We start from the raw sequence: 17,674 nt of genomic DNA, 5'->3' as shown, positions 1-17,674 counted from the left end.
TAGTCATACGCAAACAGTGAGCCAAAGTCAGTTTGTTAGCTGGCCAACCTCGTTTGTGAAACCCATATAACACAAAGGGTGCATCTGATTTCCTGATGGAGCTGGTACAATCTACGTACTGTAGATATACGTAGGGCACAAACCACATCCAGGGAAGCTTCACCCTTAGAAAGGTCTGAAGACTGAAAGGCTGGGACTATAATTTCTTCATTAATATGAAAACGGGATACCACCTTAGGAAGGTAACCCACTCTAGTACGAAGAACAGCCCTATTTTGATGAAAAATCAAATATGAGGAGCAACATGACAGTGCTGCCAAATCTGAAACTCTGCGAGCTGAGGAAATAGCTAGGAGAAAAAGTGTCTTCACTGTCAACCATCTAAGGTACCCCTTATCCAAGGGCTCAGAAGGAGAAGCTTGCACTGCCCTGAGAACCAAAGATAAATCCCATGGTGCCACCGGAGAGACAAATGAAGATTGAGATAGAGAACCCCTGCAAAACTGTTCTAACATCTGGGAGGGGAGCAATTCTGCGCTGGAGCCATACTGACAATGCAGAAACCTGAACTCTCAGGGTAGCCAGGTGAAGACCTACTAGACGTGAAGAAAAGCAAGCACTCGCAAGACTCTGAACACTTTAGGGTCATATTTTTTGTGGGAACACCAAAGAAAAAATGAATGGCAAATCCTGTGATAGATGCGGGTCGAAGCAGGCTTTCTTGCCCTCAGCATCATCTGGATCACAGAAATAGAGAAACCTTTGGCCTTTAAGATGAAAGACTCAAGAGCCATGCAGTCAAAGCCAGCCGAGGTAAATCTGGATATAGGCAGGACCCTGCAATAGTAAATCCGGTTGTAGAGGCAGCGGAAGTGGACTGTCTATGGATAGACATGTCAGATCAGTGAACCAATGTCACCTGGGCCAGGCAGGAGGGAGATTGGAGGAAACAGGTATGCCAAGCTGAAGTCCCATCTCACCACCAGAGCATCCGTGAAGGCGGCTGAGGGGTCCCTTGTTCTGGACCCACACATGGGGACCTTGTGGTTGTGATGTGATGTGATGCCATGAGGTCTACATCTGGTAGTCCCCACCTGTCCCACCAGGAGTTGAAAGATGTCTGGATGAAGAGCCCATTCTCCAGAGTGTATGTCCTGATGACTTAGGAAGTCCGCTTCCCAGTTGAGGACTCCTGGGATGAATATTGCCGAGGTTGCTGGAAGATTGAATTGCATTCTGCACACTGAAGAATGTTCACCACTTCCCTCATGGCTGCCGGACTTCATGTGCCTCCTTGATGATTGATATAGTCCACCGCAGTCGCTTTGTTGGACTGAATCTGGACAGGTCTGCCCTGAAATAGCTCCTGTGCCAGAATGAGCGCTCTGTGCACTGCATGAAGCTCCAAAACATTTACCTGTAGGTGACTTTCCTGATCCGTTCATCTTCCCTGAATGGTGTGATGACCTGTTACTGCTCCCCATCCTGGCAGACTTGCATCCATGGGGAGGAGTACCCAATCTGAGACCCATAATTGGCGACCCTTGTCTAAATGAGTCATCTGCAGCCACCAAGCGAGGGAGAGCTAAACCTCTGGTGAGATGCAGATCATCCGAGACTTTATCCGATTATACAGACCATCCCAATAAGACAGAATCCATTGCTGCAGGGACCTCGAGTGGAACTGGGCATAAGCCACCATGTCGAATGTGGACACCATGGAGCCCAGCACGTGCATTGCCAAGTGAACTGATACTTCCTGCTTGCAAAGTAGACTGTGCACACGAGATTGAAGTGTTGCAATCTTGTCCTCTGGCAGAAGAATCCTCTGTTCCAGAGAGTCCAGCCACGCCCCTAAGTGCACCATCTGCTGAGTTGGAGAAAGAGAAGACTTTTTTTCCAATTAATTATCCAGCTGTGCTCTTGTAGGCAGACAATGGTCATCTGGAGATGACATTGTAACATCTCCTGAGATTGTACCAATATCAAGAGGTCGTCCAAATATGGCAGTATCCTGACTCCTTGTCATCTGAGATGAGCCGTCATGCCATTATCTTGGTTAATACCCGAGGGGCTGTGGTCAGCCCGAAGGGTATAGCCTGAAATTGGTAATGTTGCTGATCTACCACCATTCTCAGAAATCCTTGGTGAGATCATGCAATAGAAACATGCAGATAAGCATCCTGTATGTCCAGGGGGACCATAAAATCTCCAGGCTCCATTGCCAACATAATTGACCATAGGGTTTCCATACGGAATTTGGGCACATGGATGAATCTGTTGAGAGACTTCAGATTCAGTATAGGGCAATGTGACCCATTTGGTTTCTGAATCAAAAACAAATTTGAATAATAACCCCTTCCCTTTTGCATCACAGGAATGGGGATTTTGACTCCTGACCTCAGGAGGGCCCCAATAGCCTCCCGGAAGGCCAAAGATTTGACCGGGTGTATCGGAATACACCATACATAGAAGGATGCAAATGCTGTGAGTATCTTATAGCAGGAGGCAATATTGTGGCAGGAGCATGCAACGCTGCGGCCCTGTCCACCAATTGCGACAATACCTGAGACCAAGAGGCCACCCAGGGTGGTTCTTGTGCTGGAGCAAATGTACAAGATAGAAAAGGTGGCTGTTTACAACAGACACTACACAACCCATCTTGCACAAAATCCTGTTCAGACAGGCCGGCCAAACAGGATTTACATGATTTTAGCACAGTAAGCTCATCCTTCTGTCCTTTACCTTTAGACATAGCAATGTGTAACAGGTATAAGGTATAGAGTATAAATGCAATGTGACTTTAAATGAAGAAACCCCATGCACCTTCAGAGGGATGAGCAGAGACACAGTGATAGATATATCTGACAGTTTTGAAAACAAAAAGGCAGTATAAATACAGCAGCTAGCATTACAGTCACATACAATGCATAAATATATTCATATGCTAAATACAAATGGACTCTGAATCAACTGAATAGCCCACTCAGGGGTAATGGTAGGATATAGAGTGCTATATACCTGACCCAAGGGAAAGGTATACAGGGAGACAGACCTAATCTCTCAGACCAACAGCTTTCAGCAGCGCACCCAAGGAGGACTGTGAGCGCCTCACACACGAGGTGGTCAGAAATAGCAAACCAGACGCGGAAATCCGCAACCGTAGGTTGCATCTGGGTTGGGGGAGGAGTGGCCGGGGAAGCACCTATCTCACCTAAGCTGCGATTTTGACAGCACGGGTACACTGGTCTCACAGTAGTAGACGCTACCTAGTGCGCTCTAGTGCGTGTACTACCCATCCCCGGCGACAGACGATATGGCCCCGGCCGCCTTAATGAGGACACGTCAAACGAGACCTTCACCCGCAGCTGCCTCCGAATGCATCTCCTACATCGGAGGCCTGGACTGCTCCGCGCATGATTCCCAATGAGCAATCATCTCCGTGATCTGATCGCAGTCCAGACCCCAGCGATGCTGTTAGCTGAGCCACGCTGAGGCCCGTCTAAATCCCCAGGGCATACAGAGGTACAGGCGTTTCAACATCGGCAGAGGTAGAAGGAGTTGCAGTATATGCGTTGTATTTGGCGCCTAATACTGCTAAACTCAAAAGTAAAAAAAAACTAAGGTAAATCAAAAAAGGAAAAAGCCTGGGACAGCCTAGGCAGTCCCGCAGTTAAATGGCGTGTCTGGATACTTGCCGCGTACCAAACAAAAAACTGAATACCTGTGGCTGGGGACGGGGTACAGTATATAGGGAGATGGACCAGTGCATGATGGGAGCTTCAAAGCTGTAAGCTGTTTGGTGCAATGGATCACTCCAACTTCATACTCCAAGGTGTATCCTGTGGACTATATGGACACTTAAGAAAAAGAAAAATGTATCTTACAGTAGTTAGACATTTGGGATTAACAGGGTGTAAAAGAGGCAGAGCCGTAACTAGACTTTTTGGTGCCCTGTGCAAGAAAGAGCATTGGCGCCCCCCCATTTTTCAAAGGGACATAACAACCCAAAAAAGGGGAATGGCCTCATGGGGAAGAGCCAGGGAAGAGATAGGGGAGGTCAGGAGATAGTGGAGATGAATAAGAGGAAGCTACAAGTGAGAGTGATAATAAACAGAAAATTGACAGGCCCAAACAGTGCCCCCTGACCTGCGGTGCCCTGTGCCATGGCACCGGCCGCACTACCCTAGTTACGGCCCTGAAAAGAGGAATTAATTATATATCTATATAGTAGAGTAGAAGAAAGCAAGACAGATAGAGTAGAGTAACAGAAAAGAGTAGAGTGCAGGAGTATTTAGAAGATGGTTAAGAAAGAGTTGGGTCAAACAGTAATGTGTAATAGTATAGAATATATCAGATGAAGAAAGAAGACTTGAAGAGGAATACACTTTATATGCATATTAAATGCGATAGAGAGCAGAAGACAAACAGTGGTAGACTTTGGTCACTTGGTGGAGAGAAATTAGGGCAAATAGTGATAAGTAACAAGATGTGGAACACAGTTGGGCAAACAGAGGTATACTGTATACTGAGTTAAATTAGTGAATAGGGAGTAAAAGGTTTAGGTCAGCAATGCTTTATAGTCCAGATGTCAGGTATAAAGACTCCCCAGTTTGAAGAAAAGCTACCTCTTGAGGCGTCCCTCCACGCGATGGGTAGTAAACTATGCGGTATTTCCTGACAGGCTGTTGTGGAGGGGTCCAAGACAGTTTCATGCTCTTGGCTGCAACATCTGACACCACTAGATGTGTGGGACTTGGATGAGGGTCAATGGTTCCAAGCACAGCAACATTCCGGGACCCTAGATGAAAGATCCACATATCATAGGGTAGCTTTATATTAGGGGTGAGCGGGTTCGGATTTCTGAAATCCGAACCCCCCCGAGCCCCCCCGATCCGAGTCCGATCCGAGTCAGGCTCGACTTTTCCCGCCTGACTCGGATTCTGAAATCGAGGCAAAACGTCATCTTCCCGCCTTCCGAGTCTCGCGGGTTTTGGATCCTATATAAGGTACCCACGTCGGCGCCATTTTCTCACTCGGCTGTGGACAGTGAAGAGGGAGGGTGGGAGTTAGGGCTGTGTAGTGTAGTGTAGTGTAGTGCTGCTGTTGTCCACTACTTCAAAGTCCATAGGGGCTGGCTGTGTTGTGCTGTGCTGCTGTTGTTAATAGGGGCTGTGTCCACTACTTCAAAGTCCATAGGGGCTGGCTGGACTGTGTTGTGCAGTCAGTTCTCCATAGGGGCTGTGTCCACTCCAAAGTCCTGTGCAGTGTCCCAGTCCTAAAGAGGTGCTGTAGTGTTGTCCAGGGGGTGCTCTGTCCATCAGGGGTGCTCCCCCCAAGTGCTAAAAATATAATATATTTTCTGTGTTTGTGAATTGTGTGCGCAGTAGCCGCACGTGCATCAACAAAGTAGTGCCAAGCGTGCGCCTGTGTCATAAGTAAAGGGCCGGCTGGCTTGACCGTTAAAGGGTGCTGTAACCCCCGAAAGTACACTCCAGTCCAAACCAAAAAAAAATTATTTTCTGTGTTTGTGAATTGTGTGCGCAGTAGCCGCACGTGCATCAACAAAGTAGTGCCAAGCGTGCGCCTGTGTCATAAGTAAAGGGCCGGCTGGCTTGACCGTTAAGGGTGCTGTAACCCCCGAAAGTACACTCCAGTCCAAACCAAAAAAAAAATTATTTTCTGTGTTTGTGAATTGTGTGCGCAGTAGCCGCACGTGCATCAACAAAGTAGTGCCAAGCGTGCGCCTGTGTCATAAGTAAAGGGCCGGCTGGCTTGACCGTTAAAGGGTGCTGTAACCCCCAAAGTACACTCCAGTCCAAACCAAAAAAAAAAATATTTTCTGTGTTTGTGAATTGTGTGCGCAGTAGCCGCACGTGCATCAACAAAGTAGTGCCAAGCGTGCGCCTGTGTCATAAGTAAAGGGCCGGCTGGCTTGACCGTTAAAGGGTGCTGTAACCCCCGAAAGTACACTCCAGTCCAAACCAAAAAAAAATTATTTTCTGTGTTTGTGAATTGTGTGCGCAGTAGCCGCACGTGCATCAACAAAGTAGTGCCAAGCGTGCGCCTGTGTCATAAGTAAAGGGCCGGCTGGCTTGACCGTTAAGGGTGCTGTAACCCCCGAAAGTACACTCCAGTCCAAACCAAAAAAAAAATTATTTTCTGTGTTTGTGAATTGTGTGCGCAGTAGCCGCACGTGCATCAACAAAGTAGTGCCAAGCGTGCGCCTGTGTCATAAGTAAAGGGCCGGCTGGCTTGACCGTTAAAGGGTGCTGTAACCCCCGAAAGTACACTCCAGTCCAAACCAAAAAAAAATTATTTTCTGTGTTTGTGAATTGTGTGCGCAGTAGCCGCACGTGCATCAACAAAGTAGTGCCAAGCGTGCGCCTGTGTCATAAGTAAAGGGCCGGCTGGCTTGACCGTTAAGGGTGCTGTAACCCCCGAAAGTACACTCCAGTCCAAACCAAAAAAAAAATAATTTTCTGTGTTTGTGAATTGTGTGCGCAGTAGCCGCACGTGCATCAACAAAGTAGTGCCAAGCGTGCGCCTGTGTCATAAGTAAAGGGCCGGCTGGCTTGACCGTTAAGGGTGCTGTAACCCCCGAAAGTACACTCCAGTCCAAACCAAAAAAAAAATTATTTTCTGTGTTTGTGAATTGTGTGCGCAGTAGCCGCACGTGCATCAACAAAGTAGTGCCAAGCGTGCGCCTGTGTCATAAGTAAAGGGCCGGCTGGCTTGACCGTTAAAGGGTGCTGTAACCCCCGAAAGTACACTCCAGTCCAAACCAAAAAAAAATTATTTTCTGTGTTTGTGAATTGTGTGCGCAGTAGCCGCACGTGCATCAACAAAGTAGTGCCAAGCGTGCGCCTGTGTCATAAGTAAAGGGCCGGCTGGCTTGACCGTTAAGGGTGCTGTAACCCCCGAAAGTACACTCCAGTCCAAACCAAAAAAAAAATTATTTTCTGTGTTTGTGAATTGTGTGCGCAGTAGCCGCACGTGCATCAACAAAGTAGTGCCAAGCGTGCGCCTGTGTCATAAGTAAAGGGCCGGCTGGCTTGACCGTTAAGGGTGCTGTAACCCCCGAAAGTACACTCCAGTCCAAACCAAAAAAAAAATTATTTTCTGTGTTTGTGAATTGTGTGCGCAGTAGCCGCACGTGCATCAACAAAGTAGTGCCAAGCGTGCGCCTGTGTCATAAGTAAAGGGCCGGCTGGCTTGACCGTTAAAGGGTGCTGTAACCCCCGAAAGTACACTCCAGTCCAAACCAAAAAAAAATTATTTTCTGTGTTTGTGAATTGTGTGCGCAGTAGCCGCACGTGCATCAACAAAGTAGTGCCAAGTGTGTGCCTGTGTCATAAGTAAAGGGCCGGCTGGCTTGACCGTTAAGGGTGCTGTAACCCCCGAAAGTACACTCCAGTCCAAACCAAAAAAAAAATTATTTTCTGTGTTTGTGAATTGTGTGCGCAGTAGCCGCACGTGCATCAACAAAGGAGCAGCGCCAAGCGTGCGCCTGTGTCCCATAAGTAAAGAGCCGGCTGGCTCATTTCTTAAAGGGTGGTGTAACCCACAAAGTGCACTACTCTCCAGCAAAAATAAAATAATATTTTCTGTGTTTGTGTGCGCTTTAGCCGCACGTATATATATCAATATAACATAAATGGAGGACCAAACTTTCTCCGATAAAAATAAAATAGGGAAAGATCAAGAACCACTTCCTCCTAGTGCTGTTGCTGCTGCTGGGAGTTGTTCATCATCCCAGAGAGGAAGTAGGAACATCACTACTTTTACTAAACAATTGACCCTCCAACAGTCCCTAGCGATGAGGATGAAGTACGACAGCAGTCATCCTGAAGCAAAACGTATAACTGAGGCCTTGACTGCTATGTTGGTGTTAGACGTGCGTCCGGTATCCGACATTAGTGCAGTGGGATTTAGACAATTGATGGAGGTAGTGTGTCCTCGGTTCCAAATCCCGTCTAGATTCCACCTGCATCCTCAAAGCAGCAGCGACAAGCGTGCGTCTGTCTGTTAAAGGGTGGTGACACCCTCAAAGTGTGCTACACAAACAATTAAAATATTGTTCTTTTTTTTTCTGTCTTTGTGAATTGTGTGGGCTGTAGCCGCACCTGCATCCTTAAAGCAGCAGCGACAAGCGTGCGTCTGTCTGTTAAAGGGTGGTGACACCCTCAAAGTGTGCTACACAAACAATTAAAATATTGTTCTTTTTTTTCTGTCTTTGTGAATTGTGTGGGCTGTAGCCGCACCTGCATCCTTAAAGCAGCAGCGACAAGCGTGCGTCTGTCTGTTAAAGGGTGGTGACACCCTCAAAGTGTGCTACACAAACAATTAAAATATTGTTCTTTTTTTTTCTGTCTTTGTGAATTGTGTGGGCTGTAGCCGCACCTGCATCCTTAAAGCAGCAGCGACAAGCGTGCGTCTGTCTGTTAAAGGGTGGTGACACCCTCAAAGTGTGCTACACAAACAATTAAAATATTGTTCTTTTTTTTTTGGTCTTTGTGAAATGTGTGGGCTGTAGCCGCACCTGCATCCTTAAAGCAGCAGCGACAAGCGTGCGTCTGTCTGTTAAAGGGTGGTGACACCCTCAAAGTGTGCTACACAAACAATTAAAATATTGTTCTTTTTTTTTGGTCTTTGTGAATTGTGTGGGCTGTAGCCGCACCTGCATCCTTAAAGCAGCAGCGACAAGCGTGCGTCTGTCTGTTAAAGGGTGGTGACACCCTCAAAGTGTGCTACACAAACAATTAAAATATTGTTCTTTTTTTTTTGGTCTTTGTGAAATGTGTGGGCTGTAGCCGCACCTGCATCCTTAAAGCAGCAGCGACAAGCGTGCGTCTGTCTGTTAAAGGGTGGTGACACCCTCAAAGTGTGCTACACAAACAATTAAAATATTGTTCTTTTTTTTTTGGTCTTTGTGAAATGTGTGGGCTGTAGCCGCACCTGCATCCTTAAAGCAGCAGCGACAAGCGTGCGTCTGTCTGTTAAAGGGTGGTGTAACCCTCAAAGTGTGCTCCACAAACAATAAAAATATTCTTTTTTTTTTCTGTCTTTGTGAATTGTGTGGGCTGTAGCCGCACTTGAATCCTCAAAGCAGCAGCGACAAGCGTGCGTCTGTCTGTTAAAGGATTACATCGGTGACAGCATCCAAGTAGGCATGTCAGACAGTCCGTACCTGTACTGGCAGGAAAAAGAAGCAATTTGGAGGTCCCTGTACAAACTGGCTCTATTTTACCTGAGTTGCCCCCCCTCCAGTGTGTACTCCGAAAGAGTGTTTAGTGCAGCCGGGAACCTTGTCAGCGAAAGGCGTAGGAGGTTGCTTCCACAAAATGTGGAGAAGATGATGTTCATAAAATGAATTATCAACTCTTCCAGGGAGACCAGCCTCCAGAACGTACAGAGGGACCTGTGGTTCCAGCAGGGACGAATTAATACTCTGTGAGGATGAGGATGTACACACTGAAGAGGGTGAGGAATCGGTGGATGAGGAGGATGAGGATGACATCTTGCCTCCGTAGAGCCAGTTTGTGCAGGGACAGATAAATTGCCAGCTTGTTTTGTGGGGGCCCAAACGAACCAATCATTTCAGCCACAGTTGTGTGGCAGACCCTGGCGCTGAAATGATTGGTTTGTTAAAGTGTGCATGTCCTGTTTATACAACATAAGGGTGGGTGGGAGGGCCCAAGGACAATTCCATCTTGCACCTCTTTTTTTTCTTTGCATTATGTACAGTTTGGGGCCTAGTTTTTCAATGCCATCCTGTCTGCCACTGCAGTTTCACGCCTAGATGGGTCACGTGTTTGTGCCGCCCACTTGTGTCGCTTAGCATAGTCATCCAGCTACCTCGGTGCAACCTTTTGGACATAAAAACACTATTGTGAGGTGTGAGGTATTCAGAATAGACTGGAAATGAGTGTAAATTAAGGTTATTGAGGTTAATAATAGCATAGGAGCAGAAAAACCTACAAATTCTGTGATTTTAGCTGTTTTTATGCTTTTTTTCAAAAAAATACAGATCCAAAACACAAAACCCAGAACCCAAAACACGCAAGGGTGGTTTTGGCAAAACCAATCCAGATCCAAAACACGAAGAAAGATCCAGATCCAAAACCAAAACACAAAACACGAAAAGTGGCCGGTGCACACCCCTACTTTATATACATATTACAGCTAAATCCTAAGGGAATTTTGATATCATAACTGTCTTACCAAGATCTGCTTCCTTCTTCCTCTCTTTCAGTCTCAAGCAAAGAGCTCGGGAGACCTCTCCCACCAATGAGGCGAGCATTGGGAAGTCCGGCACCATATGTACAGTCAGGTCTGTTGGCACTGATGCCATTTCCCTCAGCTCAGACTCATCTGCGTTCTTCACCCCTGCAAAGCCAATATAGCTAGATAAACAGAACCCCTTAAAAAGTTGGTGCAAACCCTAATGCAAAGTTTATTGGCTTTGTAGTGGATCCTGTTTCTTGATTATTCATATAAGTGATCTCTGTGAATACGTACCAACAGCAAATATGTATATTCCAGACTGTTTGAGGGTTTGTGCGACTGTGATTGCATCATCTTGGGACTTCCCATCAGTTAAGAGGATCACCACTTTCCCAGCCAAAGGTCGGGCCCCAGAAGCTGCTCTGAGATTCTCCTCCACAACATGGGTGAGAGCCATACCTAACCATACAAGAAAATATCCGTTACAATGTTGGGAGTACACGTAAAATGCACCCTGCTGTCAGAAACACATGATGCATACCAGTAAATGTGTTCCCTCCTTTATATTTCACCCTCTTTATTGCATCTAATACTTCAGCTTTGGAAGAATACATGTTCAGATCCCATTCTGTCTGTGGTTCTCCACTGTATTGGGACAATCCTGCAGGGGACAAATATAAAAAGATACAAACAAAAAAAATATTTATATATATTATTGGTGTAATATTCAGATAATCACTTTTTTAGGTTTCCCATATAAAATGACTGACCAAAGGAGAAATGTGTCACCTTCTAAAGAGTGAAGAATTTGCCCATACATAGCAATCAATCAGATTCTAGCTAGCATTTATCAAGTACATTCTATACAATGAAAAGTAGAAGCTGCTATGGGCAACTTCTCCACTCCTTAGAAGGTGATACATCTTCCCTCAAGTTCCTAACGTTTGTTTAAAGGAAAAATTACCCATATATCTTTCTCTTCTCACTGCTCTAGATCCTCTTTCTTCAGTTCCTGTCTATCACCCTATCTCTTCTAATGCTGTTCTGCCACTTCCTGTTTTTTTTTTCAGTTATTGTCAAGTATTTTGGGGTATATTTACTAAGCAGTGTTAGGAGACAGAGTGAAAAGTGATAAGGTACCAGCCAATCAGCTCCTAACTGCCATGTCACAGGCTGTGTTTGAAAAATGACAATTTGGAGCCGATTGGCTGGCACCTTATCACTTTTCACTCTGTCTCCTAACACTGCTTAGTAAATAGACCCCATAGTCTCTTACCTCTCCAGCTCCTGCCCTGCTTCTCCCTCCACTGCCCTCTCCAGCTCCTTGTCCCTAAAGCTCCTGTCTCTTTCTCCTTGTCCCTCTCCAGCTACTGTCTTCTACACCTTGCTTCTCTAAAGCACCTGTCTTTTCCCCTCTTAGTTTTCCAGCTTCTGCCATGCTTCTCTATACTCTGCTAAGTACACCTCCTTGTACCTCTACTGCTCCTGTCTCACTCTAACTCCCATTTCACTTTCTTCTTGTTCCTTTCTAGCTCCTGTCTCTTCCTCCTTCTGCCATTTCCAACTCCCATCCTTTTATATCCTTGTCCTTCTTCAGCTGCTGTCTCTTCCTCCAATCCCATCCACATCTCCTGCCTTTTCCTCCTTTGTCCTCTCCAGCTTCTGTCTCTTCCTCCTTTCCCCTCTCCAGCTCACATCTCTTCATCAGTTTCCAGTGTCTTTCTCCTGCACGTCTTTACCTCCTGTGCCTCTCCAGTTCCTGTCTCTTCTTTCTTTCCTCTCTCCAACAACTGTCCATTCCTTCTTTCCCTTCTTCAGCTTCTCCCTCTTCCTCTTTGTCTCTTTCCTGCATCTGTCTTACTCCTCATCCCTCTGCAACTACCTTCACTTCCGAATGCATTTTTTTTCAACTTATTTGACTCTTCTTCTAAAGTTATTATGTGATACATGTTTTTCCAAATCTTGAGTGACCAGACACCTGGTCACTGATCCCATCATGTAGGCTAAACATTTTTAAACCACTCAAATGTATTATTTATCCCTCTAGGTCACATGACTCAATCACTGTACCGATGCGGATCTTGTCCCGAGAAATGTGGAGGGGGCTTAGTATTCCCCACAGGAAATTTTTCACAAGCCTGAAATTGGTGCGTCCTACACTCCAGGAGCTGTCCACAAGTAACACAATGTCCCATTCAAGTGTTGTGTCACATTGATGCATTGATCCTAGAGATAGAATAAAACTGTATATAATAGCATTCAGATTTAGTATAAAGGGGATATTAAAAAAAAAAGTGATGTCTACAATTTCAATTATTAGGAGCAACACTGTATAACAGGGAAATGCATGGAAATCTAAAAAAAATTTTTTTTAAAAGATATACTGTACAATAATTTTTTTGTTTTTACATATCACTTATTCAATGGAGATATGAAACAGTTATATACATATTTGTACAAAAAGAGTACATTCTGTGACAGTGCTCATTATTGCAAGCAGCACTTAAAAAGTTAAATATATGGCATCAACACTTTTTGTCTTTCCAGAAAAGAAAAGACATCTTACTATGTGTATTAGTAATTTCCTCCAATTATCTCTGTGTGCACCAGTCTGCTTCATGCTGAATATAAAATAACTTTTGTTTTGCATCAGACATTTCTTTAGAGGGGAGGAGTGTAGGAGGGAGAGGAGAGGAAAAAAGAAGTACAAGGTACCACTGAGGCCAAATCGTGGCTGCCTGCTGAGTGTACAGGAACTCACTCTCACCTACAGAAAAACATACAGATACTATTTGCACATTTACTTTCCTGCACAGATCACAAATGTAGAGCCCACAAGAAACCTGGATAAGGACAGTGGTATAATTATAGTTTGCAAACTGCCCCCACTTTCCAGACATATTTCAATGTTTTCATGATTTGTCCCTGTAAATTTGTCTTACTGGAAATATCCCTATAAGTCTACATTGACCAAATGCACCATACAATTCTCTGTATTCTGTATTAGTAATAATTGTATTACGAATACAGAATACAATCTACTTTTATACTCTGGACTTCTGGAGTTAATATTTTAAACTAGCTGAGATACCCAGCGTTGACCGGGTTGAAGACTGGATCCTGAAGTACACCTGCAGCCTTTATTTGCTTACATTGTCCTCACCTATAACCCCATTCCATTGATCCTGAAAAGGACCCCACTTTTTGCTAATATGCAGACAGTGGCGTAACTACAGTGGGTGCAAGAGGTGTGGTTGCTATGGCATACCTCCCAACATGACCCTCTCCAGGAGGGACCCAATGCTCTGGTCCTGGACTTCCCTGGTAAGAGGTGGGGCTGCAGCGCAGTTCAAAATTCAAATAGGGGAGCCACACCAACTGCCATTTCAAACGCTGCCAAACATCACTGGCTGGGACTCACTGGCAGTTGATGTGACTCCCCTATTTGAAGTTTGGACTGTACTGCAGCCCCACCTCTGGAGCCGCCATCAATCATAAATTACCAGGGAAGTCCAAGACCAGAGCATTGTGTCCCTCTGCTGCCGGCCACTCCGCCTGCACCAAGTCATGTACACAAGGTGGGCTCGTCCAGTCACAATCAACACATTTTGAGTTATTGCTGATTTTAAATTATGATATATGGCAATGTGACTTTCAAGGGGTACATGGAACAGGGACAGGAGCATAACTATAGTGGATGCCATTACTATGGAGCCCAGAGTCTTGTGGGCTTGCCTTCCCTGCACCTCGCACTGGCATCAGTGCTGAACAGCACAGTAAGAACAGGTAATACTGTACTGAAAACAGGAAGGGAACATCCCCAAGCTACTCCCCACAATACTAGAACATTCAATACAGTGTATTGAATACACTAGGGGCCAAATGTAATAGGGTGAGAGTTTAGGAAATGTGAGAGTTTCCTCACACATTTTAAACTCGACCAATATAATAGTGTGAGAGTTTACTGCTAAACTCTCACCCTATTACATTTGGCCCTAGATCATAAGTCATTTGTAGACTGTTCCTATCCACCAGTAAACCATCTTGCAGCAAATTTGGCACGCAAAGCACAAGGAGAGGAATGATACAGACAAGGTTCAGGAGCATAGTAAACAGGAGCCTGCCAAATGTGAAGTGGGGGCACCATGGAATAATGTGAACTTGGGGAACTGCAGCCTGGCATAAAGTGAATGGGGGCACTACAGTGTGGCACAATGTGAACTGGAAGCACTACAGTATGAAAAAATGTGAATTGGGGGCACTCTGGCACATTGTGAACTGGGAGCACTCTGGCATAATGTGAACTGAGGGTACTCTGGCACAATGTGAACTGGGGGGCCAATGTGAACAGGGGGCACTCTGGCACATGGTGAACAGGGGGCACTACAATGCGGCATAAAGTGAACCTAGTTGCCCACCTACTACATTTATTGGTACACACTCACATACTGGTATACCAGTATAAACATAATTTTTAGCTGGACTGTGGATCCGTCTGGTACTGAGGGTCTCATTCAGACCCACTCCCGAGCGCAGGACGCTCGCAAGCGGGTCGATGTCACCCCAATGCGCATGCGCACAACGGAGGTAGCTCCGTCGTGCGCATGCGCGAGACCCGGACAGTGACAGCCCAGCTGTCGCTCCGGGTCTCGCACCAAAGGGGGCGTGCTGTCGATGGTGACTGACAGCATGCCCCCTTTGGTGGGCGTGCCGGGGGCGTGGCTGCCAGACGGAGGCGTTCCCATGGGAACGCCTACCGTCTGGGTCCGGCCCCACTGACATCACTAGTGATGTCAGTGGGAGTGATTTTGGCTCTGATAGAGCCAAAATCACTCCAGGGCTTGCGGCCACAAGACCCTACTGCAGGGTCTCGTCGCAAGCCCGATGGTCGCGATGGTCTTGACCATCGCGACCATCATCATGGACGCTCTCATAAGCTGTGGGTGGGAACCAGCTCTGAATCAGGGCCTGAGCACGGTGAAAACTTTGGTATGGATTTATAAGTGAAACCTTCACTAACACTTCCGGACCGCTAACTTCAATATATATCTGCAAAACGTAAATAGCGACCATTCAAAATCCAGCTATTATTTTGTAAAATGTACCATATAAATCAGGGGTAAGCAAAACTTTGGCAGGACATGGCAGGAAGTTCTACAGCAGCTGAGTGCCACAGGTTGCCTACCCCCTGTCGAAGCTGGATAATTGGCTGAGACAAGATCAGCTTAAAATTAGATTGTAACGATGCCATCTTGCGACTGGTCGCAAGACGCCATCTTGTAAATCAGATCGCAAAACGCCATTTTGCGTATGGCCGCCCAGCACCATTTTAGCTAAACTCACACTTAAGTACATATGGCGATGTTACTAGGAGCATCTTACACCATTTCTCATACGCACATAAATACGCACAATTGCGCTGTTAACTAGTCGCACTTTAGCGAATGCATAAGATCTTGTATGAAAATGCTGTTTATTAGCCTCATGCGCATGCATCTGCCCCAAGTTAACTAGCGTCTTTCTATCAAACCCCACATACTTATACATTACATAGTGACATAAAAGGTTCCATAAGCTTTAAAGTATAAGATTCAATTTGTTCATTTATTATAATTGCTGTGAAATAAAGGTTAGTTAGTAGCTCAGGTTTAATACATGATAAGTATGCCGTGCTTGGTATTATACTGATCTGCACCCTCTCCACAGCTTCCCGGTATCGTCGGTGTGAAGATCGCAACATGCATTCTCAACTTATGGACCGCAGAGACTTAAAGCAACGAAATGTACATTATATGACCAACTGTTAGGATGTGCATGAGGCAGGAAACCAGAGACAACCAGTTGTTAGAGGCTGGACTGTGTCTATTTGAGTCAACCTGTTAAATGCTCTGCAACAGATGCATTCTCCTTGGGAACCAATGGCATCAGCGACAAGCCTCTCTATTGTGTTGTCTATTTCTGGGGGGTATAAATATGTGTGCTCTGACCCTGGGTGTCTGGTCTTCTTGCTGAATGCTGATTGACGGGGGTTTCTTGCTGATGCCTACATCTGGTCCAGAGCGCTGCGTATGTATAACTGTACTTGGGTCTGTATAATTCTTTGCGCTAAATTGTACTTAGATCATAGCGTGTAACTGTACTTTTACTTGAAATATCACTTTGTGCTTTGGAACCACAGGTTCAAGGTCTGGAGTCTTTATTTACTATATGACTGCGTACGCAAAATAGCGTCATCCTTAGAGGTTTATAGGCAGAATATTAGAAGGTATAGGCAGGAGTGTATAGAGGTTCTAATTCAATATCCTTAGTTGGGGGCTCATAGTGAAGTCACGTACCTAATCACACGGCACATACGGTTATCGATATCTCACCAAAGGGTGGAGTGGCCACATGCAGGGTTTACCTGCAACCGCTCGGTGCTGAGAAATTGCTACCCGTTTTCATGTGAGCCAGGGACGCTGACTAGAATCCAGGGACAAGAGAGGAAAAAGTTTGTTTTCCTTTGTTGATAGAACCTTACGTTTAAAGGGGTGCCGCAGTATTGAGCGTACAGCTGAGACGCAGTTTTGTGTACGCAGCTAACGGTTGTCATACAGTTGTGTGGTAGTCGCATTATTGTGTATGCGACTGGTCGCACAATAGCGTATACGTACTTCTGGTTGTGCTGCCACCTGTTTAAACAAAGCCATTTACATTCTTTTCAATTATTGTCAATATCTGGGTTAACGTGTATCTTTCTGCACAGGAAAAAAAGTGTGTAACAGTGAGTATTTGTTGATAGGGGTAACTTGTCCCCTAAATTTAGAGGTACCGTATGACCTTTAAGGGCTAAGTACTAGCCGCTCGGTAAGCAGCTTACAGTTCTATACACAGTAGCAGGTGTACATGTCGTCTTTGTTGTAGAGAGGTGCGTGGAAGTAGCCGACTTAAACTTCCATAGGTGTGGAAGTTGCCTTCTTAAATCTTATCCGGGTGTGTGGAGTAGCCTTCTTCAAATCTTCACAGGTGTGTGGGCGCTGCCGTTTATATCGTCCACAGGAAAGTGAAAGTATCTTGACTGTCTTTCACCAGTTTAAATCTTTATTGAAAAACGTAGGAGTTGTCTCAAGATGGGAGCCACGCAAACAATAGAGATGTTAGACAATGATGTGCTGCTAATAGAAGCGCCACTTGGATTAGCCCGTCGTATTATGCATACTAAGGCCCTGATTCAGAGCGCTCGCTCTGAATCAGGGCCCACCTCCATAATTATGGAGCGTCCTCCTGGACGCTCGTATAGCTGTGGGTCACCACCCACAGCCTATACGAGCATGCAGGTTGATGGCCGCGATGGTCTTGACCATCGCCACTGCGAGCCGGAGCCTGCGGTTGAGTTTCTCAACCGCAAGGCCCGGAGTGATTTTGGCTCTATCAGAGCCAAATCACTCCCACTGACATCACTAATGAT

The 17,674-nt window shown here is 45.7% G+C and overlaps 1 protein-coding gene across 1 annotated transcript in view; it reads right to left on the bottom strand.

The window, feature by feature from the left end:
- Positions 1-17,674, bottom strand: part of COL20A1 (collagen type XX alpha 1 chain) — a 206,761-nt gene that overhangs the window by 143,201 nt on the left and 45,886 nt on the right. Inside the window, exons 7-11 of the mRNA XM_088442024.1 lie at positions 12,298-12,453; positions 10,769-10,888; positions 10,522-10,686; positions 10,225-10,389; positions 4,629-4,801 (exon numbers count right to left, since the gene is read on the bottom strand). Of these exons, the coding sequence (XP_088298150.1) occupies positions 4,629-4,801; positions 10,225-10,389; positions 10,522-10,686; positions 10,769-10,888; positions 12,298-12,453 (779 nt within the window). The remainder of the gene's footprint in view (positions 1-4,628; positions 4,802-10,224; positions 10,390-10,521; positions 10,687-10,768; positions 10,889-12,297; positions 12,454-17,674) is intronic.

Source organism: Taudactylus pleione, unplaced genomic scaffold (genome assembly GCF_031769625.1).
Source record: "Taudactylus pleione unplaced genomic scaffold, aTauple2 ptg000018l, whole genome shotgun sequence".
NCBI classification, from domain to species: Eukaryota; Metazoa; Chordata; class Amphibia; order Anura; family Myobatrachidae; genus Taudactylus; species Taudactylus pleione.
This window is presented reverse-complemented; position numbering and strand designations above follow the sequence as displayed.